Source organism: Vitis vinifera, chromosome 6 (genome assembly GCF_030704535.1).
Source record: "Vitis vinifera cultivar Pinot Noir 40024 chromosome 6, ASM3070453v1".
NCBI classification, from domain to species: domain Eukaryota; kingdom Viridiplantae; phylum Streptophyta; class Magnoliopsida; order Vitales; family Vitaceae; genus Vitis; species Vitis vinifera.
In genome coordinates, this window is record NC_081810.1 from 4,643,660 (window position 1) to 4,668,941 (window position 25,282).

Here is a 25,282-nt window from a genome sequence, read left to right on the forward strand (position 1 = left end):
ATTTGTTTCTCATTTTCTTAACCAGTAGAGCTTTTTCCATAACATTTTCAGTAAACAGAGAAAGCGTTTTATTTTTTTTGTTTTTTTGGGTTTCCTTTTTATTTTTGTTGTGAGCTCTCGTTTATCGTTTTCTATTTGACCTTGAAAAATCATGCTTTGAAGTCTTTCATTTTTTGGAAGCAGATTAGGGTTCTGATCTGGGATTCCTATGCTCAGACAATTGCGGCTTCCTATCCTTTAAAAATGCTCTGAAGGTAATCAGGATTTGTGATTTTATGTGGAATCGTTTTTTTTGGATCCATCAACTTTGATGCTCTGTTTCGGGCTGAGAAAAGTAAGGAAAAGAGAGAAATTTTGAAAACTTTTGAATCTTTGGCTTTGTATTATTTAGAGTCGCAGAAGATTGATACTCATCCAATGAACTGTTTCTTAAGCAATTGCAAAGAGGAACAACACAAATGATGGTTTGAAAATTTTGATTCTTTTTTCCTCTGTTTTCTCAGCTAACAGAGGGTTATTTGTTTTTAACAAAATCCATTTCTTTACTGTGATGTTTACCAAAATTTAATCATGACTAAATCTGGGATCCTTGTGTTCATTTTTCCTCTATAGATAATCCATAAACTTTGAATATTTTGTTCTCGTTTGTGAATTCTATATAGATGGCTTCACGTTGTTAAATAGAATAACCTAGATCCATGTTCATGGATTCCTTGACTTGTGTCTTCTACACATATCATCTGTTTCGAGTAGTTGTATGGTTTGGTTTAATGGTTTGTTGTCTGAAAGCTGGTCCGGTTATAGAATGGATAGATGGGCTTTAGGGGTTGAGGGTTATTTTCTTTCCCATTTTATTTTTTATTTTTTTCAATTTAAAATTTTTTTGAGATGATTATGATCATCAGATTGTCGTTTAAACTGTGTTTTATTTTACATGGATCCCTTTTTATGTTGTCTGTTTAACTTCTTCTGTTGGAAAATGTGGGTATTTATGGATTTGTCTTTGCAGGATTTATTTTGTGGAATCGTCAGCATGTGTTTGCTTCATATTAGATTGAATGCTGGTTTGTCATCTACTCAATCATGCTTATCCCTCATCATTGGTCTTTTTGAATCTGGTTGATGGGGTTTGTTCAAGCAAACAATGATGGTGGTGGGGAGGGAGGGTTGGTGAATAGAGAGAACAGTACATGGGATGAGGGAAAAGAAGTTAGGAATGGAATGGTGGGTGAGGGGCAAGGCTTGGGCTCATCTGAGGAAGATGAGCCTGGGAGCAATGAGATAATTGAAGATGCAAATAAGGGGTCGGAAGAAGCAATCCAAGTCCATGATGGGCTGCAGAATTCGCAGCAACAGCCTCAAGGGTCAGCAATAAATTGGGATAGTTTTCTCCCCATTAGATCACTGAAGGTTCTTCTGGTGGAAAATGATGATTCGACACGCCATGTAGTTACTGCTCTGCTTCGGAATTGCAGTTATGAAGGTTGGTAGTTCATATCCCAATACAGCTGCAAGTAAACACACACATGAGCTTGTTTTGACGTTAAATGATGGGAAGCTGGAAATGTCCCATCTCATGTCTATTTCAACTCTCAAAAAACAAAAAAAGGATCTATTTCAACTCTAATACTGTTTAAATTGTTTTTGCTTGCTCTGAGGATCAATTTTTGGATTTTAATTGTGTGCTAGGTTTTTTTTTTTTTTTTTTCATGAATTCATTATGGGTGGTAGACTATGGCTGGAAGCATTAGACTGGAATATTCAATTTCCTTTAGGGTGAGAATTCTTAACACCCTGAACACGACTCCATAAATGGGATGAAATTAGCAGGTTGTTTGAATCTTATGTGTAAATATGTTATGATCATTTCAACCTTCTTGATTCATTTATCACATGGGTCATGTTCAGGTTAGAAACCTCTACCCGTTAACTTGTTTTGACATTTAGTTATCATATTATATTGGTATGTTTACCACTCAATCCATATATGATCTTTTAGCTGATATAACTTTGTGCACTTTTAGAAACTTAAGGAAAGATTAGGGTTCTTATTAATAAACATAGTTCATTTTAGAGAACAAATTAATTCCAATTAGTTTACATTTAGAGGCTTAAATGGGTTGCAATCTTGTTTGATTGCCTTGTTGCATATAATCTTAAACAAGATCTGATTCAGCCCAACCTGATCTATTTATTGAATGGATTGCCTGTTTTGTATCATGTTACCTGTTTAACAAAAGTATGATGCACTTGTTGCAGGATAGACATGAAATAAATCCGATCCCACTTGATTTCTGGCCACTCCTAATTTCCATAAGGCACCCACAATGTAAGTATCATGCTCCCCTTATACCAATGTAAGTATATCGTAACTTTGTTTTCCCAGTCAAGGGCACCTATCAAAAAAAAAAAATATATATATATATAGCAAAGCCTTTGACGGGGAAAACAAAGTTATGATATACTTACATTGGTATAAGGGGAGCAGGTCCTTTGAATGGACCATGGTAGCATTATGTCAACCAGTTTGTAACTAATAAGGTACTATAACACTATGAAGAAATCATGGGCACATTCATGAGAAAAATCAAGGATGGGGAAAATCAAGTATCTGACTTGGATTTTTCATTTTTAATTGCTTTATTCTGCTGTGGGACACCAGCGATGATACCGTGATCAGGAAAGTACAAAGCAAAACTACAAAGCATACTCAACAGTAGTATCAAATAAAACAATCTTGATATTGGTTTCAAATCATGGTCACCATTTGGTGGAAGTTCTGCTGAAAGTTTTCATTCTTTTTTCCTTCAAAAATACACACATGTAATCCTAAAGGAACCATCCACAAAAATAAAAGTCATTTACAAGCCAAACAATGACATGGTACTAGAGGGAAGTAACATAAACATCAAAGTGAACTATTATGAAAGTTGCAGAATTTCTGTTTCTTCCAGGAAAGCTATGGAGTTTTTACAATGTTTGGCAAGCATTTTGAAATTCATAACCATTTGTTTAGCAGATAAAAAACTTCACAAACAAAAAGGAGTAATATCCTAGGCCACGAGAGAATGGCTATGGATGCTAGATTGCTGAGATTATTTGGATTCTCTTAGTTTAGATGATCATCCAAAAGATAGAACATTTTCCATGCCAATTGTTCTCTAAGTCACTCTTTGTGAAAATTGCTGTGGGAGAGATAAAGTGTCACACTTCAGCATTAGTAGAAAAAGTAAAAAAGAAGTTTCAGCTGTGTTATGGTAACCTGTGAACTATATTAGCCTTTTCTCTACTCAAGCAATATCTAAGAGGAGTGAAGTACTACGCTAGCCATATGTGGTTGGAAGTCCTGAGCCAAAATGATCTGGGTCTTGAAGGGTTAGTTGAGGTATCTAAGTTAGTAAATGTATATGCAGTAGAGGACTTGGTATAGTGGATTACCTGTAGCTCTATGACAGCACCATACCATGAGTAGTACTTATTAGTCCTTTCCAAAAGGTCATGCTGCTTCCAAAGCGTTTTCTCATCATTGCTCATGTCTCTACATTGACTTTCTTCTTAACTGCCCTTGTCAGTAGGCTTTATTGCTAACTGCTTATTGTATCTATGCCTGCACTGCCAGCATTGTATCAACTGGAATGGCCATGACCTATTGGGAGGTGGATTGCGTGGAGAGATTTTTGGTGTGTTTGCATGGGAAAAAAGTGTGTAGGGGTGCAGAAGATAGAATGCTTTAGATAGAGACAAAGAGTGACAAGTTTACAGTTAAGTCTCTTTACAATGCCTTGGAGTCTGGGAGTTCCATTTCTTTTCCAATTAGAGGCATTTGTGGGTGCAACCTAAAGTTAAGCTTTTTTGTGTGGGAAGCAATGTGAGAAAAAACTTTAACCTTGGATTAAGTATAGAGAAGAGGATGGTCTTTAGCAAATGGATGTTATCTTTGCCAATTGCATACTTATCAAAAAGAAAAAATCTTTGCCAATTGCATAGAGAATATAGAGATCACCTCCTTATTCACTGTGAAAAGACAAGAGTTTTATGGGAACTGCTCTTTGCTTTTTTTAGGGTGTTTTGGGTACTTCCCTCGTCGGTTAGAGAAACTCTTTTGGGTTGACATGGTTTATTTGTGGGTAAAAAACGCAAGAAGGATTGGAGTGTAGGCACATTATGCTTCATTTGGACGGTTTGGAAGGTAAGGAATAGAATTGCTTTTGAGGATGACATGCTTTCAATCCAAATGCTAAAAAGCGCTTTTGTTTGCTTTCTTTGGTTGGAAACTAAGTTGTTTATAGATGATTGTTAGTTTTTGTTGAGGTTTGTAGCCCCTCCTATTTGGTAGATTTTTCTCTTGTTTGAGCCTTTTTGGTGGTGGGTGTATTGATCTTGTATACCTTGAGTCACTGTTTTGACGTCTCTTTTTAATACATATTTGCTTCTTTATCTATCAACAGAAAAAAAAAAAAAAAAAAAGGGATTTCTGTTTCTTATAAGTGAGTTCCAATCAATTTGGCTTCTCTACTTCCTACTTATGTGCCTCATTGTTCCTTTGCTTTTCATAAACAAAGCTATTAAGCCTCCAGATCAATGTTTGTGCAGCTTAAATCATCAATTTAAGAAGTGCATGGTTAGTTCTCATCAATTTCTATATGCCATGTGCTAGTACCCTCTTAATATATGAAGGCAATAAAAAGGGTAAATAGAAAAAATAAACAGTGGCTGCTTCAAGCTTTTGCAAACCAGTCCACTCTAGTGGGATTTCAAGCAATTTAACTTCTTATGATTCGATACCTGGCCCACCATCTTCTGGACAAATCAAAACAGGAATTTAAAGTAGTCCAAAAGTCCTTAAAAAATTGTAAAACTCATTATACTAGGAGTAGGGCTGTAACTTGGGAGGATTGGTTGGGTTGATGGCTAACCCAAGCTCAACCTAACCTAACCTCTAACCTGAGGTACTCAACCCAAGCCTAACCTAACCTCATTTCTCTAAGCTTGGGTTGAGTTTCAGTTGGTTGGGTTAGAGGTGGATTGATTGGTTACAAAATTCAAAATTCATCTATAATATTTTCTAAAAAACTTTTTTCTATGTATTTATATGAAAATTTAAATAGTAAATAGGACAAAATTTCAAGGTAGCTACTAAAAAAAAAAAACATAAATTTATATATTTTTCTAAAAAAATTGAAAAAGTATATGATAAAATATAATTTGATATTCTTTCTTAAAAATATAAAAATAAATTGAATATTATCATATAGAATAATGTATATTATAAATATTATAAAAACATCAAATCAAGTTTAGGTTAAGCTCTAGTTGTTTGAACCTTGGCCTGAGTCCAACCCAAATTGGGCTCAAGTTGAAAAAACCTAACTCAAACCTGTATCTGAGTATTGAAAATAATGTCCAAGCCCCGCCCAAACATCGAGCTAGGTCAGTTTGACCCATCCAAGTTGCACCCCTAACTAGGAGACAATTTAGAATGTATTGTTGTCTTGGGGATTGAGTAATGTAACCATACCATGAAAATGCTCACTTCACTGCAGCATGGCTATTTATCTATCTTCTAATGCCTCATGTTCTGATCTAGAAACTCCTATAAAGGCTTTTTCTTTTTAGAAAAGGAAAAAAGGGGGAACGAAGAACGCATAAAAAAAAGAAGAGAACTTAGGCTTACAACATATAGTTTACTCTTTTTATATTAAATTAGTGAAAGTACAAGCAAGATATCCTAAAATCAGTGCAATGCATGTACATGAAGACCAGAGGAATGGCTTATAGAATAAAGGAAATTAATGAGTTGTTTTTTGTTAGGATTTGAAATGCTTATTCTATCAACTGAAATATAAGTTATTGACTAACATCGTAGATAATAGGACATTAAAAGTTTGGTTGCCTGAAATTATCTAAAGAAAGTTTTTAAATGCTGAAGCAAAATATTTGTTAAATAAGTATAAGTTAAATAGTTTTTGGATATTATGCTTCTTTAAAGATTTGAAACTAGTCATCGTCCAAAATGTTTATGTGAGACTTAAGAACTTGATTTGATATGAAATGGTGTCAAACAGAGGCTCCAGGACTTTGTGGGGAAGCAACTAGATATCGCTGGGCTACAGTGCATTTTTTCAAGATATCTTTTAAGTAAATAAAATAACATTTATTTGTAAGTATTGAAAATGGTGTTTGAGCATGTGTTGACATGGGTGTGATGCCAATTAGCCTTTATCATAAAAGGGAGCAAAAGTCTTAAATATCATTGGATGCAATCTGCCAGAGTCAGAGAGATTCTTTTAGGATGACATGGATCCTTGGTGGGCAAAATTCGCAAGAAGGTTTGGAAAGCGGCTTCATTGTGCATCCTTTGGACCTTATAGAAAGAAAGGAAACAAAAGTCGTTTGAAAATGAAAAGCAATGAGATGACTTTGATCGCTTGTGTTTTATGATTTCATGTACGGACTTTCTATGTAACACCAATGCATTTTTAATATGAATCCAGTCATCATAATGTACGAGTAGGAAATGTGGTGGATTTAAAATTTTGTGCAGATTATATTTTGCCGCAAGGGCAATTAGTTGCTTCTGTGTAGGTTGAAAAAATATTTTTTGTATTTATTTTATTTTTTAATTATGTTTCTTTCTATAGGTAAATTTTTGTCTCCATTGGAACTTGAACTTGGAACCTCCCACAACCCTTTACCACTTGAGCCAAGCCTCAAGGGATTTTTTAATTATGTTACAAATAGAATTTGTATAATTTCTAAAAGTGCCATCTTAGGTTGATGTGTTAGTCTATTAGATGGATGATGGAGTTATCTTGTCAATTCATTTGATCGATGCTTTGCTGAATGGAACCCAATGAAGTTGTTTATCAAGCTTAACTCCTACTCTTATCACTATTTTTTTTCCTTTCACGTAATTTAACCTTCAATCTGGTTTTGGCAGTTACTGCTGTTGCAAACGGTCTTCAGGCATGGAAAATCTTGGAAGATTTGACCAATCATATTGATATCGTCCTAACAGAGGTAGTCATGCCCTTTATATCGGGAATTGGTCTTTTATGCAAGATCATGAGCCACAAAACTTTCAAGAATATTCCTGTGATTAGTAAGTATCATTTTAGTGTTTTCATTTTCATAGAAATTTAAGGCTTATTTTCCTATCACTCTTGCTGATTTGATGCATTGAATTTCCACCCTGACGATCTTTTTATGCAGTGATGTCATCCCATGATTCTATGGGTATAGTCTTTAAGTGTCTGTCCAAGGGTGCAGTTGATTTTTTGGTGAAACCTATTCGAAAGAATGAACTTAAAAACCTTTGGCAGCATGTTTGGAGAAGATGCCACAGTGTGAGTTGCTATACCTTTTTGCTTCAGGCATGAAATTACATGTCCAATCATGGACACTCACTCCATGTTAATAATAATATTAGCTGATGCACTAGTTTGGGCTTGGAAGGTCAATTTCCTCTCCTAGTAGCATATTTAAGTACTTAAACTTATCTGGTTTTGCGGAAGATATATTATCATATTTTTATCAGTTTATCACTATTCTTCCAACTCAGGGACAATGAAGTTTAAAATTCCCTCCCTAACTTTGAATTATTTTCTCATCTTTTCTCAGTCTAGTGGTAGTGGGAGCGAAAGTGGCACACAGACTAAAAAATCTGTGAAGTCAAAAAGCAATGATGAGTCTGAAAACAATACGGGCAGCAGTGATGAGCGTGATAATGGAAGTACTGGCCCAAGCATTCGGGATGGAAGTGACAATGGAAGTGGTACCCAGGTGATGATATACAAATCCATTTGAATGAAATAGCTAGAACTTGTCCAATGTATGTCTTTTAGTTAATATTCTCTGATAGCTAGCCACTGGTATTTTAACCAGAGAGGTGGCTAAGATTAGTATGCTTAAATATTCTCACACTTATAATATAGAAGCAGTTGCTTAGTAGGACCAATCATGGACAGCCAAAATTGGATGACATCTTGTTCAATTATGCTTGCTGCTTTTGCTCATTTTTGCAAAAACTTCTTAGCTGCAAATTCATATATATTGTTGTTGGATATCATTGAAATAAGACCAGTTGGTATTATAAAAAAATCCTGTTTATAATACTCTAGCAGATGTTTAATTACCTAAGCAGTTTTCACATGTGAGTGTCCAATGAAAACCTATCATTAAAGAAATAAATACAATTCTAGGCAAAAGGCAAAGCCCCCTATTTTAGTAGGAAATTCTAATTTTATTATAGTGGAACTTAAAGGGTAAGGTCACAACTCACAAGACACTCCTTAGAGAAAGCCCTAACGATCAAAATGGAAGATTAAGTTCAATAGGGATGTTCAGGACTGTAATATTTTATTTTTTATTTTTTATTTTTTTATCAGAATTCCAAATAGTAATATTGAATTATCTAAATAAAGATGCAACTCCACTAGGGATGTTTGGACTTAAATTGAAGAAGTGATTGGACACTCCTTTAATTTAATTTTGTATGTTATTTTCTTGTTTATTATTTCCTTAATTACAGTTTTTATCTCTCCTTTTGTTTTATTTTGGTTCATGGATGATATTATTGGTGCTTGAGTTTAGATTTTGATAAGTCCTGGCCACATCTGTTCTTTTTCTCTTCAAACACATGTACTCTCATGTGCATAAAATTTGCATTCTCTTTCTCATGAATTTGACAGTCTCTTTTCAAGCATGAAGTTAAGACAGGTGCGGCATGATTCAAACACTTAAGACAGAATTTGGAAAAAAAGGATAAAGGAATGATACAAACACTGTGGAGATGTGTTTATAAATGTATTTCATGTATAGTTAACTTATCTATAAAAATATTAAATCTTATTTAATTAATCTAGAATTCTATGGTTATAGGATGTGTTTTGCCTAGAATTATCTGGGGTGTCTCAAGACATCCCTGGGTGCATCTATGATATAAATGTTAAAAATACTCTAATCTTGGACAATTTAAATGCATCCAATGCATGTTAAGCCATGCCTATGGTGTTTGCCTTTGGCATGTATTGCATATGGCTATGATACTTCCATAGAAGTTACCATGCTTCGTAGTTCACAATCCTTTGAGCCTTTGTGATCACTCCTAATGGTTTCGTCCTCAAAATGGGTGTGCCATCTTAGGCTAAACCCAATCCATCTTGGCTAGACTGAAAAGCTTATGCCAAAACCCCAATGTTAATTGGCAATGTAGATAGTGATGACCAACCGATTCTTCACTCTCTATGCATAAGATGTCCAACAAGGACTGCCTATCAAAAGAAAAAAAAAAGGATGTCCAATAAGGACTAAGGAACTTGCAAGGTCTTTTCAACTGTAGCATGTCATTGGTTTTTACTTTCTTGGGCACTACTAACCAAACAAAGACCTTAATCTTTAATGGAGCTTTTGATTTCCATAAAAATTTGGTTAAAGAGAATGAGATTGGAATTGATAAGTTGGACAAGGCCAAGATTTTTTTTATTTTTTATTTTTATTGAGAATAAGAAAAATAATAAGTTTGTTAGACTTATTCAACTAATAAAATGTATAAATATTCTTAAATTTTATAAAAATTCATAAATATTATCCATTTTACAAAAAATCATATGATATAAATTACTATATTTTTCATAAAAAGTAATCAACTTATCTTAGTACAAAAAATGGCAATTGGATGCATAAATAATGGGGTCATGATTCTCCCTCCCTCCCTCTCTCTCTCTCTCTCTCTCTCTCTCATTAAAATAAAAAATGATGATTTTTTGCTGATGTATTGCCAATTTTCAGCTAGTAGGCATGGTTTTGCAACAATTCTCCAACTGATAAATTGCCTATTTTTTCCGCAAAATGTCGTTTATTTTCGAATTTTTTTAGTATTTATATTTACCCTATCCTAATATTGGTTCACCATTCTTGAGATATATTATTGACATTATTGATTAAAACAAATAATAGAAGTGCTCAAGAGTAATCTGTCTACCTCAGTATAAGAGAATATGATTTAGGAGTCTCAATAAATGTAAAGGGGATGGGCTCGGGATGGGGCCTCTCCCATCCCCACCCCTGTAGAGAGAAACCTGATCCTGTTCCCAACAAAAACCAAGGGCAGTTTAGTATTCCAAATACCATCTCAATTCAGGGTAGAGTAGGGTGGGACATGAGTACTAAAAAAAATTTGAAAATTTGTTTGATTGTTTCTCCTTGATGCTATTTATGGTTTTTCCAATATGCTCCTATGTTATGAAAAAACAAATAGAATAAAAAGAAATCAAACGAAAAAAGAGAAAATAAAACCTATCTTATATAGAGTTTCATGATTTGGTAACTAAAAAATCTGTGTATAAATCCTCAAAAAATCGACACCCTTTAGAAGAGCCCATCAATCTCCATAATGTTATAAATCCAGAAAATAAAATCTAAATAAAAAAGAAAGAAAGATATATGATGTGATGTTTTCTTTTTTACCTATCAAAAAAAAAAAAAAAAGAAAGATGTGATGTTTCAACAAACCAATCTCAAAACTCCAAAAGTTTTAACTTTAACCTTCATGTAAATATCCCAAAACTCCAAAAATTTCAACTTTATCCTTCACAGAAATCTCCAAACTCCATTGATTCTAACATCAATTCATAGATTTGGATGAAGAAAAAAGAGATACAAAAAAATGATTCTATGCCAATCCACAAAGTTTTACTACGATTTGAGTGAAAAATATGTAGAAAATGAAGGCAAAAGGGAAACGAGGGATAATGGTTGTGATAGAGAAAAAATTGTAGAAATGAGGGGTGCCTATAGAAGACAAGATGTCATGGAAAGGGAAGAAAGAGGTGTTGATAGGGTTTTGGGTGTGTGTGTATGTATAAAGGTATCTTGTAATTAGTAACATTCAGAAAGGCGAAATTGTAAAATGATCTCTTTCCGGCGTGGGGTAGGCAGGCTGAGTAAGATCCACCCTCGACCCAAACCAGAGTTGGGTTATAAAAATTTCCCATTCTCATCTGTACCAGGTTATATTTTGCCCAAACTCAACATATTAAGGGCAGGTTGAACCAAGTTTTTGAAACATTCAGGATATTGACATCCCTAGCAGAATCTTTTCCAAGCTTGTAAAGATAATACCAATGAACCAAGGGCCTCCAGCTTTGCATCAACTGACCTGTGGTAAGTGTCATCCTTCTGCAACTTGGGGAAGTTGGAACAAGTTCCTACCAAGTACCAAGAATCCATGACATCTATGAATTATTTGGTTCTTTCATCTCAATCAGAAGAGCTTCTCTCTTTGTTTAAGAAGGGCAGATATCTAGGAAGAGAGGCTACTTGACTCGTTCTTAAAATCTAGAGACTTGGGAATTGGAAGAATCATACAAAGCTTGAATATGTTGAGGAGTTCAACTAATGAGTTTTATTTATTTTTTTATTTTCATTCAAGAAGTTCAACAAATAAAAAAATTTAGAACTATAGGAGCCTTGCAGAAATGAAAGTGGCTGCAAAAATCTGACCTTCCCCCTTAGCCAAGTCTTTAATGCATGAAGGTTCAAGAGTAAATGTTAGAATTGGAATTCTTGCACATAAAATATCTTGATGTTAGAATTGGAATTCTTGCACATAAGATATCTTTACAAGATGGAATTCCATATTCATGAAGAGAAGGGAGCAATTAAAAAGAAGATGGTTATTCGTCTTAGATTTAGATTTACAAAAGTTGATATTAAGGATTCATTTGAAGGCTCAAGCAAATCAAGCAGTCTTTCATGCTTAAAAGATTATGGAAAACTTTCATAGCTTTAGACTTCATTGAGAAATGCTAGCTTTTAATCTCATGATATTTAGCTATTAGACATGATTACCCTTGTGAAGAATAGCTTCCTTTGTAGATTTTGATGTTGAATCAACCCTAACCACCCGAGGGTAATCGTTGGAGTTGGTATCTCAAGCAATAAAATCTTTGATGGGGTAGATAGAAGGCAAACTCCTATTGAGAGATCTTTCTTCATATTTTAATCATATTAGAAGAATTGAATTAGGAAGAATCAAACTACTTTTTATCTCTAGAAAAATAACAATATATTTATTGAAAGTAGCAATCAAAAGCATAAGTGCAACTCAAATACATGCAAATAATATAATTGTGGATCGAATATCCATTAGACACTGTAGAAGTGAGCAATCCATGAAGTTGGACAACTTTCGAGATGAACAACTTAGGCACATAGTAAACATCAGTTGTTTTCTTGAAACTTATGAAGTGAGCCATCTTTTGGAGAATTGATCAACCATTACTAAAATAAAGTTATGTCCTTCAGTTTTTTTAAGTCAAGAACAAAATCCATGCTAAGATCTTTGCTAGAGGTGGCAATTGGTAGGGTTGAGTTGACAAGAGACAGTTTTCAAGGGCCTAAATAGGCCATAGGTTAGGCTAAGCGATACCTAATGACATGGATACCTGGCTTAGCACATGCATGAGGCCCACTTAGGCCATGGTAGGGTGGTGGCTCATTTTTTTTATTTATTTTTTGTTATCCTTTTTTTTTTTTTTAAAAAAAAAAAGTAGATTTAGATATGTGACTTAATTGTAACTTATAGTTTTATGTTACTTATAGTTTATATTTTACATGTAATATTGTAACTTATAAAAATATTATATTTTAACTTTTAAGTTTTAAATTACATTATGGAAACTTATAAATTTGGACTTATAATTTTTTTTGAAGTAATCTCAAAACTTAAAAAATGAGATGAATAAACTAAATTATGTTAACAATTGCATCATCATATTTGCCCTTGAGGCCTAGCTTAAGTGGTAAAGGGATGCGGAGGGTTTGTGGGAGGTTCTAGGTTAACAATTGCATCACCATAGTTTAGGCACATCCCAACTAGATTGGCACCAACCTAACTATTAATTATATATATTACTTAAAAGTTGATATACATAATTACATATTTAGAAAAAAAATAAAAATGCAACGGATACTAAGATATACACTTCTTTTTGACAAAAATTAATCTTCGTTTGAAGGTTGAGCTTCATCATCTTCAATATTCTCTACTTGTTGCATGTTTAATTTTTATAGCACATCCCCTATGTCATACTTTCCACGCTCGTTGCCACCTATTTGCATTTTCCCAATCTTTTATTCATGCTAAATATTTTTATCATCTCAAATGTGAGCCACATCCTCTTGTCTCTAGTTATGTATGAAACTATAAAAAATGCAAATCTGATGCTATCATATACACTGGTGAGGTTAGTATATCCCATGCCATTTTAGATAGCATAGGGAACGTGGTTTCAACTTTCATGTCCTTTACACCATTTGCAAAAACCTAAACTTTTAAGTTCATCATGAGTTAAAAATGCAATATAATTTGAATCTAAATATTTTGAAAGTTTAGGCATGTTTCAACTTCCATTTGGTTGTTGTCATTTAGATAAATTTCTAAAAATAATATTTTGTCCAAGTGTGGTGAAAGTTGATGAAATAAAACAAGATTCACTACCATATGTAGTGTGATTTTTTTTATATGAAGTTTATAACTACACATTAATTTCCCCATAGGAGAAATAGATAAATTCATATTCAAAACCTTGAATTTTTATCCTATAGTCTACACGAGTTGCTAAATAAAAAATTGTGGAATTTCCCCCAATATTTTCAAAATTCTTTTGTTCAGTCCTTTACAAACACTAAAAAATATTGCTTCGGTATTTTTATATTGTTCAAATATTCCATTGTCAAATAAATGAGCTTGCCCACTAGACTTTGATATCTTCTTTTATTTGAAAACATAGTGCTTTCATCTCCATTAAGATTCACATTTTGCTCCATAAAAGTGTACTTGTTATTACTCCTAACATGTTAGTTCATTAAACAAATTCAATACATACTTCCTTTAGGACAAAATAATCTTACCTCTACTATGTGTAACTTTAATGCTTAAGAATAACGTAATAACCTAAGATCCTTTGTTGGAAAGGTATTTTTCAAATAATCTCTCACTTTTTCAATACCTTTAAGATCACCACTTGAAACAATATCATCTACATGTAGAATGAATACCACTATGCTACTTTCCCTCTTGAGAAAATAAGTGGTCAAAATTACATCTTCTAAAACCAAATGATAGAAGAATAGTACTTAATTAATCAAACCAAGCTCAAGGAAATTGCTTTAGTTTATAAATAGCCTTATTTAGTTTGCAAATTCTAACTTCTAACTCCCCTTGAGTAACAAACTCATGTGGTTGCTCCATATAAATTTCCTCTCTCAAATCACCATACAAGATTGCATTCTTCACATCTAATTGATATAGACTTCACTCAAAATTAACAATTAAGGAAATCGGAATATGTAGTGAATTAAGACGAGCAATAGGAGAGAAAGTCTCAAAATAGTCCACATCATAAGTTTGTGTATACCCATTAGCAACTAATTGAGCCTTCAACCTATAGATAGTCTCATCTGGATGATACTTAATAGTAAAAAACCTAACAATAGCCTATAACATCCATTCCTTGAGGCAAATCAATGAGTTCTCATGTATCTTTGTTTAGGAGAGCATGCATTTCTTCTTCCATGGCTTTCTTCCATGTGGTATACTTTAGAGCTTCCTACTAAGACTTAGGGATGGAAATAGAAGACAAGGCATGAGCAAAACACTGAAAGGTGGGGGGAAAGGTTATGAAAAGATACATAATGAGTAAGAGGATAGTAAGTACAATTGCGTTTACCTTTTTTGAGTGCAATATGGAGGTTTGACTCATTGGGAATTTGAGGAAACAAATATAGGTGGTGGTATAGAATCATCCACTAACAAGTTCGGATGAAGTAGAAGTTGAGTTTGATTTGTTTCACTATCTCTAACCAGTTTTTTCCATTTATATGCTTGTTATGGTTTGTCAGTCTTAGATGGAGAAGTATAATAACAGGAAGATAACCAGACTTGGACCGAAATAAGTCATTTTCTAATTGTAAACCATGATTAGAAAAATAAAGTAGTCTTAAAGAATGTTACATCAACAGTAATAAGGTATTTACGAAACATAGGATCAAAACATTTGTGTCCTTTTTGAGTTTTAGAATATCCCAAAAATACACATTTAATAGATCGAGGATCCAAAAATACATAAATATTATAAACAAAGCAAACACATCCAAAAACTCTAAGAGACGGAGAAATAAGGGATGAGCAAGAAATAATATAGAATATGGAATCTTTTTATGCAATATAAAGGAGGGTAATTGATTTATAAAATAATATGTAGTTTGAATGGTATCCCCTAATAAGATTTTGAATAGTATCTTGTTTAGGATTGAGACTAGCATCCGTAATGAGTCCCGTATCCTAAAAATGGAATGCCCAGCTACAAAAGGTTTTTTCTTAGAGGGTCTTTCTCCCAGTAAAGTGGCCAAGGCCCTTTCGATTTTGTCCTCTAGGAATGTCAAGTTAGTCAAATGTCACCAGAACATCATACCTTCGGGAAATAATAGAACAATAGTGATGGATAAGGTGTATGTTGGGTGAAAGTATAGACCTTCCTTGGATGACTAGGAGGTGTTGGATTAGAGGTTGGGGGATAGAGAAGTCTTGTTATGAGGATCGTCAGTTGGAATACTACTTGAGAATTAGGATCCAAAAATAAAACAAGGGTGATTAAAGATTTTTTGCGAAAGGAGAATCTAGAAATAATGATGTTTCAGGAAACAAAAAGGGAGGTTTGTGGGGAGCATTTGGTCCGTTAGGAATAAGGATTGGGCCTACCTTCCAACTTGTGGGGCTTTAGGTGAGGTTTTGATTATTTGGGATTCAAGAAAGTTTAGCAGTGAAGAGGTGGTAATAGGGTCCTTTTCAGTCACAATCAATTTTTTAAGAGATGGAGTAAGGTTTTGTTGGCTTACCTTTTGTTTATGGTCCAAACAACACCACTCTTAGGACAGATTTTTGGCATGAGCTGTTGGATTTTTTTTATTTAACCTACCCAAATTGTTGTATGGGGGAGATTTTAATGTCATAAGGAGAAGTTCAAAAAAATTGAGTGGTTCTAGGTTAACACCTAGTATGAGAGATTTTGATGAATTCATAAGAGAATGTGAGTTAATTGATCCCCCTTTAAGGAATGCTTCTCTTACTTGGTTAAATATGCAAGATGTCTCGATGTGCAAAAGATTGGATAGATTCCTATGCTCAAATGAGTGGTAGCAAAGTTTTCCACAGAGTCTACACGAAGCTCTTCCTAGATTGACATTAGATCATTGCCTGATTGCCTTAAACACCAACCTAAGTGAGGACCAACTCCTTTTAGATTTGAGAACATGTGGTTGCTCCATCCAGAATTCAAAGGTAATTTTACTAGTTGGTGGATAAAATTCTAGTGTAATGGGTGGGAAGGACATAAGTTCATGAGAAAGTTACAATTTGTTAAATCCAAACTAAAATAGTGGAACAAGGTGACTTTTGGAGAGTTAAAAGAAAGGAAGAAAAGCAACCTTACTAATATTGCTATTATTGATGCTTTCGAGTAGGAAGGAAATCTTGCAACAAAGCTTTTAGAGCAAAGAGCCTTTCGAAAAGGGGAGTTGGAGGAGCTACTATTAAGATAGAAGGTACATTGGAGGCAAAAATCTAGGTTGTTGTGGGTAAAAGAAGGGGATTGTAATTCAAAAATTTTCCATAAGGTGGCTAATGGCAGGCGCAACAACAAGTATATAAAGACCTTAGAAATGAAGGAGGAGCAATTCTAGATAACATAGACAATATTTTAGCAAAGATTTTGCATTTTTTTAGGAAGCTATATGTGAGTCCCCTTGGAGAATCTTGGAGGTAAGAAGGTTTAGATTGGTTACCCATTTCAGTAGCAAGTGCTTCTAGGTTAGAACGTGCCTTTATTGAAGAAAAGATTCATCAAGCCATTTTTCAGTTATATAAGGATAAAGCTTCTAACCCTGATGGCTTCATTATTGTTGTGTTCCAAGAATGTTGGGATGTGGTTAAGGAGGATTTAATGAGGGTGTTTTCAGAGTTTCATAGAAGCGGGGTAGTTAATCAAAGCATGAATGCTACCTTCATTGCCCTAGTGCCGAAAAAGAGTTAAACCAAAAGGATGTCTAATATTAGACCTATCAGCTTGGTCACTTGTTTGTATTAGGTCATAGCCAAAGTCTTAGCAGGGCAATTACAAGATGTTCTTAATAAAACTATCCATATCACATAAGGAGTTTCTGTTTAAGAAAGACAAATATTGGACGCTGTGTTGATAGCCAATGAGATGGTGGATGAGAAAACGTGATCTGGAGAAGAAATGGTAGTTTTCAAGATTGATTTTGAAAAGGCTTATGACCACGTGGATTAGGGCTTTCTAGACCTTGTACTTGAAAGTAAGGGGTTCAATCCTAGATGGAGGGCTTGGATGAGAAGTTGCTTATCCTTTGTCTCTTTTGCAGTTCTAGTAAATGGTAATGCCAAAGGTAGGTCAAAGCTTCTAGAGAATTGTGACAAGGAAATCCTTTATCTCCATTTCTCTTTACCATTGTAGTTGATGTGCTAAGTAGATTGATGTTGAGGGCTGAGGAAAATAGGTTACTAGAAGCATTTAGAGTTGGTAGGAGTGGGGCTACTTTTTCCCACTTGCAATTTGCAAACAACACCATCTTTTTTTCAAGAGCCTGTTGGGAAGAATTGGACACTCTTAAGATAATTTTGGTAGTATTTGGGTATATTTATGGAATTAAAGTCAATTTAGAGAAGAGTACTCTCTTTAGCATCAATGTTATCTAGATTAACTCGATAGGATGGCATTGGTCCTTGGTTGTAAGGTGTCAAATTGACCTATTCCCTATTTGGGACTTCCATTAGGGGAGAACACAAAGGCAGATGTATTCTGGGATTCGGTGATTGAGAGAGTTTTGTGAAGATTAGATGGGTGGAAAAAAGTTTATTTGTCTTGAGGTAGGAAGATAACTCTTATCCACTCGTGCTTGTCTCATTTTCCTAACTACTTCCTTTCCATGTCCAAAATTCCTTCTTCAGTGGTGTTGAAAATTGAGAAATTGCAAATGGATTTTCTATGGTGACGGTCAAGGTTTAAGGAGAATAACAGAGACCATCTCGTTAGTTGGGACTTGGTGTGTAAGGCTAAGGGGGGGAGTGGGATTATAGTTGGGAGGATTTCTATAAGAATTCACGTTTTATTAGAGAAATGGCTTTGGAGGTTTCCTAAGGAAAGGTATACTCTTTATGAAACACATACTAAGCACAGTCAGGTGGTCACATCGTTGTCCTTGGAAGACCATTGCACAGGTCTTTCTAAATTTTTCTAGATGCATTTGGCTGGTGGTGGGAGATGGGACAAGAATTCTGTTCTAGGAAGACTTGTGATGAGGTGATCAACCTTTGTGTTCTCAATTCTCAGGTCTATTTAGAATTGTCATAGTTAAAAACCTTACTATCTCATAAGTTCTTAGGTCCGCTAATCATTTTTCTTGGAATCTAAACTTCCATCACAATCTTTCGGATCTTGAGATAGAAGATCTTGAAATACTCATGTCCTCTCTTTCACACTTGCACTTATCTCCATTTGGTCATGACTCGAGAGCATGGTCCTTATCTTCTTCAGGTTTATTCATAATAAAATCGTTCTTTTTAGTCTTGTCCAACTATATTGATCCAACTCCATCATTCCCTATTGATTTTGTTTGGAAATCACAAGCCCCATTTAAGGTCAAATCCTTTGCTTGGTTAGTGACACTCAAAAAGGTAAATGCCAATGGCAAGGCATTATGGCAGTTTGTTTATCTTAGTTTGATGTGGGTTGTGTGGTGGGAAAGAAATGCTAGGATTTTTTAGGAGAATACGAGAATTTCAAAGGGTCTTTGGGACATAATTCATTTCTTAGCCTCCTTTTGGGCATCTTACACCACATTTTTTAAGGGTGTTTGATCTCTCTCTCTATGGATCCTGACATGAGGGATGGGTGAACTTCTCTTTCTCCTATTAGAATGGCTAGGGTTTCTCTTTAGAAGCTCTCTAGAAGATGACAGACAAAAGTCTAAAACCCTAACTCCTAAGGAGGTATATATAGGGCTCCTTCTAAACTTAAGTGACTGAAGTCCAAATTGGGTTTGAGTCACCTAATTCAGCTCGCCTGGGTCATAATTAATTAATTAATTGATTAGCTCGGTCCAGAAAGACAAGTTATAAGATCTAATGCAACCTTACGTTTTTGTCAAAACACTCTTATGCACACTTATGAACTAGAAACCCAAATTCCTCCGGGCAAACGTGCTACCATGAACTAGGAGCTTGAGAGGGGACCATTAAGACACATAGAAAAATATTGGCTTCTTTGGAATCCAATTTGATGCTAAGTAAACTCTCGACTAATGAGAGTCAACCGCACTCCAATATTTTATGAAATTATGATAAGTTAAAGCTCGGGTTTGTGACTTACCATTCATTGCATGCAGTCTCCCCATTAACTAGTGTCCGTAATCTAACAGGATAGTGTTATCAACTTATCAAGATTACCTCTCAAATCCTTAAGTTATAGATCCTCTTACTATGTGATCAACTAACGTACTTTATTTCATAAATAGCATATGTCAAATTCTACTTAAGGAATAATACTATGATTATTAATTTCATGATCACATATCCCTTGGATGATCCAAGAGGATACGCTATCTCAGTCCCATGAGATATTATAGTACCTCTATTGAGAATACCTGTTGCCACTAGCGTCCATCAACCATAGCCTATTCCGTAAGGATATATGACCAAATTAGGGTATCACCCATAGGTCAAAGTCTCCTGTTGATTTCAATATAGACTCAATATCCTCTCAAGGTTCAAAGTCAATGCAACATAGTAGATTGGTGAATCATGATAATCTGATAGCCTCATGTCATGATTCACTCTAGGTCCTTTCCAATGTGTAATCATACACACTAGTGCACTCATCATGAGAAACTTCTCCCGAAAACCAAAACAAGTTATACCTCTAATTAGGAGGTAGTGTACTACCGCCTCTATTGGATACTGATTGTGAACTACTTATCATCTTGTAAAGAATTCATGACTAGTATCTTCTGTGTAACTTTTAATGCATCAAAGTCATGTACAATGCAAGTGATATGGGTTTGAATGCTCAAATCAATATCAATGCAAATGATGGATAGAAAAGTGGAAGCCCATATCTAACTTTGTTGCATTATGTCTTGCTTTAATGGACTCTATCCTAACATTTAGTAAGTCTGCTATCAAGATAAAATGTATAGAAATAGAAGAAAAGGCAGAAAAGAAACATTGCAAAGATTAAGAAACATGATTATAAAACACAAGTTTAACAGTGGGATGTTAGTCAGGTAAATGTGCCTTGATGTAATGTAATTGGTAAAGCTCAACATCATAGGTGGATAACAAGAGCCTCTGAATAAGAAGATGTTAAGCTTGAGCCATGTGAAACAACTTACTGATGATCACTGATAAACCTGTAAATGAGGTTAGGAGGTGGAGGTGGTGAAGCTAGTGATATGGGAATTAATAGAGAAGATTAGAGTTCCTCTCACAAATAGATATGAGAAGAGATCCAGGTATTTTCAGAGGCCCATTCACCAATACTGCATCCCATAGCCTCTGCAAATTCCTCCAACTGATTTTTCTCTAAATTTTTTTTGCCCCAAGATGGCACTGTTGTCCTTTGTTACTACTTTAAGAAGTAAATACCATTGATTTAACTAGAACCAAAACTGGTCCACAATTAGAACTTGCCTTTAACATGTTGATAATTAGAAAAACAAATAATTATGATAGCAATGTTCATGGTTTGATATCAATGGCTTCCATATCCCTTTTCAGTGGTTTCCAATCCTAATGCATATGGTACTTATAGCCCAAGCTCGCTTTGTCATGTCTAACAGTATACAGTATCAAATCTGTTTCAAATTCTGAAAAACCTGAAACAAGCCTGTGAAGAACCTAAATTGATAAATTTTGAGAAAGGTTGAACTTGATGTTGCTCTTAACTTTGCAGAGCTCATGGACAAAAAGAGCAGCTGAAGTTGACAGCCCCCAACCATTATCACCATTGGATCAATTGGCTGATGCACCTGATAGCACTTGTCCCCAGGTAATCCATACAAAGCCTGGAACTTTAAGCAACCAGTGGGTGCATGTTATTGAAACAAAAGAATGCCAGGGCAAGGATGAACAACCTGGTACGCCTTGATGACACCTATGTATGGCTTTTTGCAATATTATTGGTTGGACATGCTATAATCTAAAATCCAGGTCTGTTTCATTTTTCAGACAATGTTGCAATGGGTAGAGACTTGGAATTAGGAGTAGCTACAAATCCAGCTGTACAACTTGAATATCAACATGAGAAGTTTTCAACCTACCCAACATGCAAGAGGCAGAATAAATTGCCTGAATCAGATAGTAAACCATTTGATAAAGAACACTTGGAACATAACAGTACAAGTGCCAATTGTACTGACCCACAGGTAGAAAGCAGAACTTTTGAGAATCCAAATGGCCTTTCTGATGTGTCACAGATCAAAGACAAGGGAAGCTGTGAAACTACAGAACTGCCACCCCTTGACTTAAGTTTAAAAAGGCTGAGAGGAGCAGGAGATGTTGGGGCCTGTGTGCATGATGATCGCAGTATTTTAAGACATTCAGATCTTTCAGCATTCTCAAAGTAAGGGACAAGTTGCAGACCTACAATGTCTACTTTACAACTATAAATACCTTTCAGACAATTTTATATTTCCTTTTCATTTACTATGCAGATACAATACTGCTTCTTCTGCTAATCAGGTAAAGTTCTATAGCATCTCAGACAGTAGATACCTTCTATTGTTGGGCCTTTGCTACTCTATGATTAGTTCTATTTATGGCCTGTTCCAAATTAATGCATACCACATTGTGATGTGAATGGATGCTGCTGTCATCAGCAGAAAAGTGGTACCAACTTATAATAAGTGCCCTCTTCTTATGAGTGAAACGGCAGCAGCATCCTTTGCATTGTAGTGTACTTGATTGTAAACCAGCTGGTGATAGCCATGTTTGGATAAAAGATTAGTGTAGAGGAGCCGAAATCCTATTGCTGTTCAGGAGTAATACTACCTCCTCTGTTAAGCAGGCTCCCACAGGGAATGTAGGAAGCTGTTCTCCACTCGATAATAGCTCAGTTGCAATGAAGACAGAAACAATGCATAATTTCCCCTCTCATGTGGATGGCATTCCTCCAAATCAGCAGTCTAATGGCAGTAGCAACAACATTGACATGGTCTCTACCACCAAATATGCTATTCCCAAGTCAGAAGCTTACAACGAGAAATCAGAGTCAACGTCAGCATTTAAATGTTTCCATTCATCTGCCTTCCAACCTGTAACTAGTGGGCGAATGTTTCCACCACAGAAAGTCTCATCTGGGAAGGCAGATGATGTGGTAGTTGACGCAGTTCAAGCACAAGTAATAGGCTCACACCAGCAGGTCCAAGTCCAGCATCACCATCACCACTATCACCATTATCATCACCATGTCCACAGCATGCAGGAGCAGCAGCAGACTGATAATGACGATCTCTTTTTGAAGAACATGGCAGCAGCAGCTCCACAATGTGGATCATCAAATGTGATTGGTGGACCCACTGAAGGCAATGCTGGAAACTACAGTGTAAATGGGAGTGCTTCGGGAAGTAACCATGGGAGCAATGGGCAGAATGGGAGCAGCACTGCCTTGAACGTGGGTGCAACAAACATGGAAGGTGACATTGGGGCAGCTGGAAACAGTGGAGCTGGTGCCATCAGCGGAAAGGGCGGTGGAAATAGAGTTGAAGAAGACCGGTTTGCGCAGAGAGAGGCTGCCTTGACTAAATTCCGTCAGAAAAGGAAAGAGAGATGCTTTGAAAAGAAGGTAACAAGCTTTAGCTATGCATGTTTTTTCTAGTAGTGTGCATGTCTTTTGCTAGGACCATGCATGGTTCTTCAGGGGGCAAGAACATAGCGCAATTACTGGGTTCATCCCATCATTGATTCTGTTGCTAAACCTAGAAGTTTGATGTTCAGCTGTTGAAAACATCATTCATGCGTGCCAACAAAGCCAATCATATAATTTTGTTGAAGGGAGGAGGTGTTTGGCTTAATAATGTCTGGAAACTGATTTTCTAGTTGACTCACCTGTACGTCCTTGCTGTCATTATTTGTATTTCTATGGAGTCAACAGAATTAAGTTTTTCATGTCTTATTCGCCAGGTTCGTTACCAAAGCAGGAAGAAACTGGCAGAACAACGACCACGTATTCGAGGACAATTTGTCCGGCAAAATGTGTATGCTAACACAATTCCATAACGCAGACTACCACACTAGTTCATCATTTCTTTTGCTTTCTTTAAGTCTCACTCGTGCTTTGTTTTCCAGGTCTGACAACAAAGCAGGGAAAGATGGGCAAAGCGACGACCCTTCGTCTGCGAACAATTCTTGTGATGGTGGTATTCGATAACATAGGCTGGGATACAGTTTGCTAACCCCACCTTTGTGCCTGATGGTGAATTCAGATTTGTACAGTGAACCAGCACTAGTCGTCTACTTAGGGAAGGAGTGTCTGGGTAGGGTGTTTAGGGCTCTTATCTTTTGCGAAACTGAAACCCCCAGTGTTTAGAGACTTTGATCTGATACTGTAGACCACCTTTTACAACTGTTAACTTCAATGCCACCATGGATGGATGTTACCCTTGAAAAGGGTTAGACTCCTCCATGTGATAAAACTTATGTCTGTGTGGTGCATTTCCTATTTAGTTCATACTTGAAAGACCTATTTTCTCGTTTTTGGTGAAGAGATAAAGGTATGTTCTTTAGTTTGTCAACGAAAGCTGTTAAACCCACCAGTATCTTGTGCTACCAAAAGCCAGCCATGGAAGATAAGAACTCTCTTCTCTCTCTCTTTCTTTTCTTCATAGTAACTCAAACTCCAAATCATGGGAATTGAGACAAAGTAATATCTTTTAAAAAGCGATCGCTTTTCAAAGAGCCAGAAATAAACAGACAAAAGGGGTCTCAGTGGTGACTCCACTCAATTTCTAACTTCCTTTTTGTGAGGACGGAGTTAAGTGGGGGCATCATCGTGAACTGAGCCGAGCCCATTGTAATGACGAGCTCTTTCAGGCTTTCGGCCACCATACACGGTCCGAATGGCGTTATTGCCATGGAAGTCAACTCTCACTCTCTCAGAAGGTGCGGTTTAGATCAGGCTTCGCTGTACTCACACTTCAAATTTTCACCCTTCTTCTCTCTGACATGTCATCAATCATTTTTCTCCTCATCCCAACAACCTTCTTCTTCCTTGTTTTTCTTCCATTCTATTATTTAAAAGTTTTGTGAAATAAAAAAAAAATAAAAAAAATAATTATGTGTCAAGCCGAATACCAATCTTTAAAAGCCAACTTAATGTGGTCCAGCCTTTCACAATTATTGATTCTTTGCAAAATTTCGTGTCCAGATTGCAATAGCTGCTGTGAGTCAAATTTTCGATAATTGTATGAATGAATCCCGAAGTACCTTCCAATTAATTTTCTGTATTTCTGAATGCGACACGAATATCCATATCACCCATAAATTGTGCCAACAACTCCATTTTATTATTTATTTTTCTCATAGAAATGAAAATTTTAAGCTCTTCAAAATGCACAAAGAATATAAGGATGGATTGCGGTATGATTTGATAATTATTTTTTATAACAGTTTTATGTTATTTAGAATAAAAATTTAGAAAAAAACATGTATGATAACTAAAATCTATTTTTTGTTTTTTATTTTTAAAAACAGAGAATATGGTGTTTTTAAATAACAAAATTTAGTATTTTTTATTGTTTTTATTTATTTTTTGAAGACTATTTAAGAAGAAAATTATACAAACATTTGAAATGATTAAGAAAAAAATATTAAATATATATTTTTTTAAAACATATTTAAAAATATTATAAATAAGTTAAAAAAAATTAAAAATGTTCATTTGGTAATTGTTTTCGAAAATGGTTATGTAAAAAGCTTTTAAGAACAATTTTTGAAAACTGGTTTTTAATGTTTTATAAAATAAAAGTCTATTTGAAAACCTTAATTGTTTTTACTTATTTTTAATATAATTATTTTTTAAAATAGTTCTTGAAAAATAAGTGAAAATAATTGAAAAAAAACTAAAATGTGTTATTTAAAAACAGAAAACAGTTTTTTTTATTACCAAATTGATTTTCTTGATTTTTTTGTTTTATAGAACAAAAAATT

General features: G+C 35.0%; 1 protein-coding gene across 4 annotated transcripts; it reads left to right on the forward strand.

The window, feature by feature from the left end:
* Window positions 1-23,868, forward strand: LOC100246836 (two-component response regulator-like PRR37). 4 transcript variants are annotated; one of them, XM_059737437.1, is made up of 12 exons: window positions 2-254; window positions 1,010-1,483; window positions 2,260-2,329; window positions 6,941-7,102; window positions 7,213-7,346; window positions 7,621-7,782; window positions 21,030-21,213; window positions 21,305-21,698; window positions 21,790-21,817; window positions 22,143-22,919; window positions 23,258-23,331; window positions 23,423-23,868. In XM_059737437.1, exons 2-12 carry the CDS (start codon window positions 1,478-1,480, stop codon window positions 23,502-23,504), a joined length of 2,073 nt encoding a protein of 690 aa, XP_059593420.1. In that variant the 5' UTR covers window positions 2-254; window positions 1,010-1,477; the 3' UTR covers window positions 23,505-23,868. The 4 variants fall into 4 exon arrangements, with proteins under 4 accessions (XP_019076113.1, XP_059593420.1, XP_002281776.1 ...); XM_019220568.2 differs by lacking the exon at window positions 2,260-2,329 and having other exon boundaries at window positions 1-254; window positions 21,287-21,698; XM_002281740.4 differs by lacking the exon at window positions 2,260-2,329.
* Window positions 23,869-25,282: the final 1,414 nt, after the last annotated feature.

Bases quoted from the DNA above. Each gene is read 5' to 3' on its own strand.
- LOC100246836 (XM_019220568.2), top strand. From the start codon at position 1,123: ATGGGGTTTGTTCAAGCAAACAATGATGGTGGTGGGGAGGGAGGGTTG. The intron at 7,103-7,212 runs GTAAGTATCATT...CTTTTTATGCAG, and splicing joins CAAGAATATTCCTGTGATTA to TGATGTCATCCCATGATTCT. The intron at 21,818-22,142 runs GTAAAGTTCTAT...TCTGTTAAGCAG, and splicing joins CTGCTTCTTCTGCTAATCAG to GCTCCCACAGGGAATGTAGG.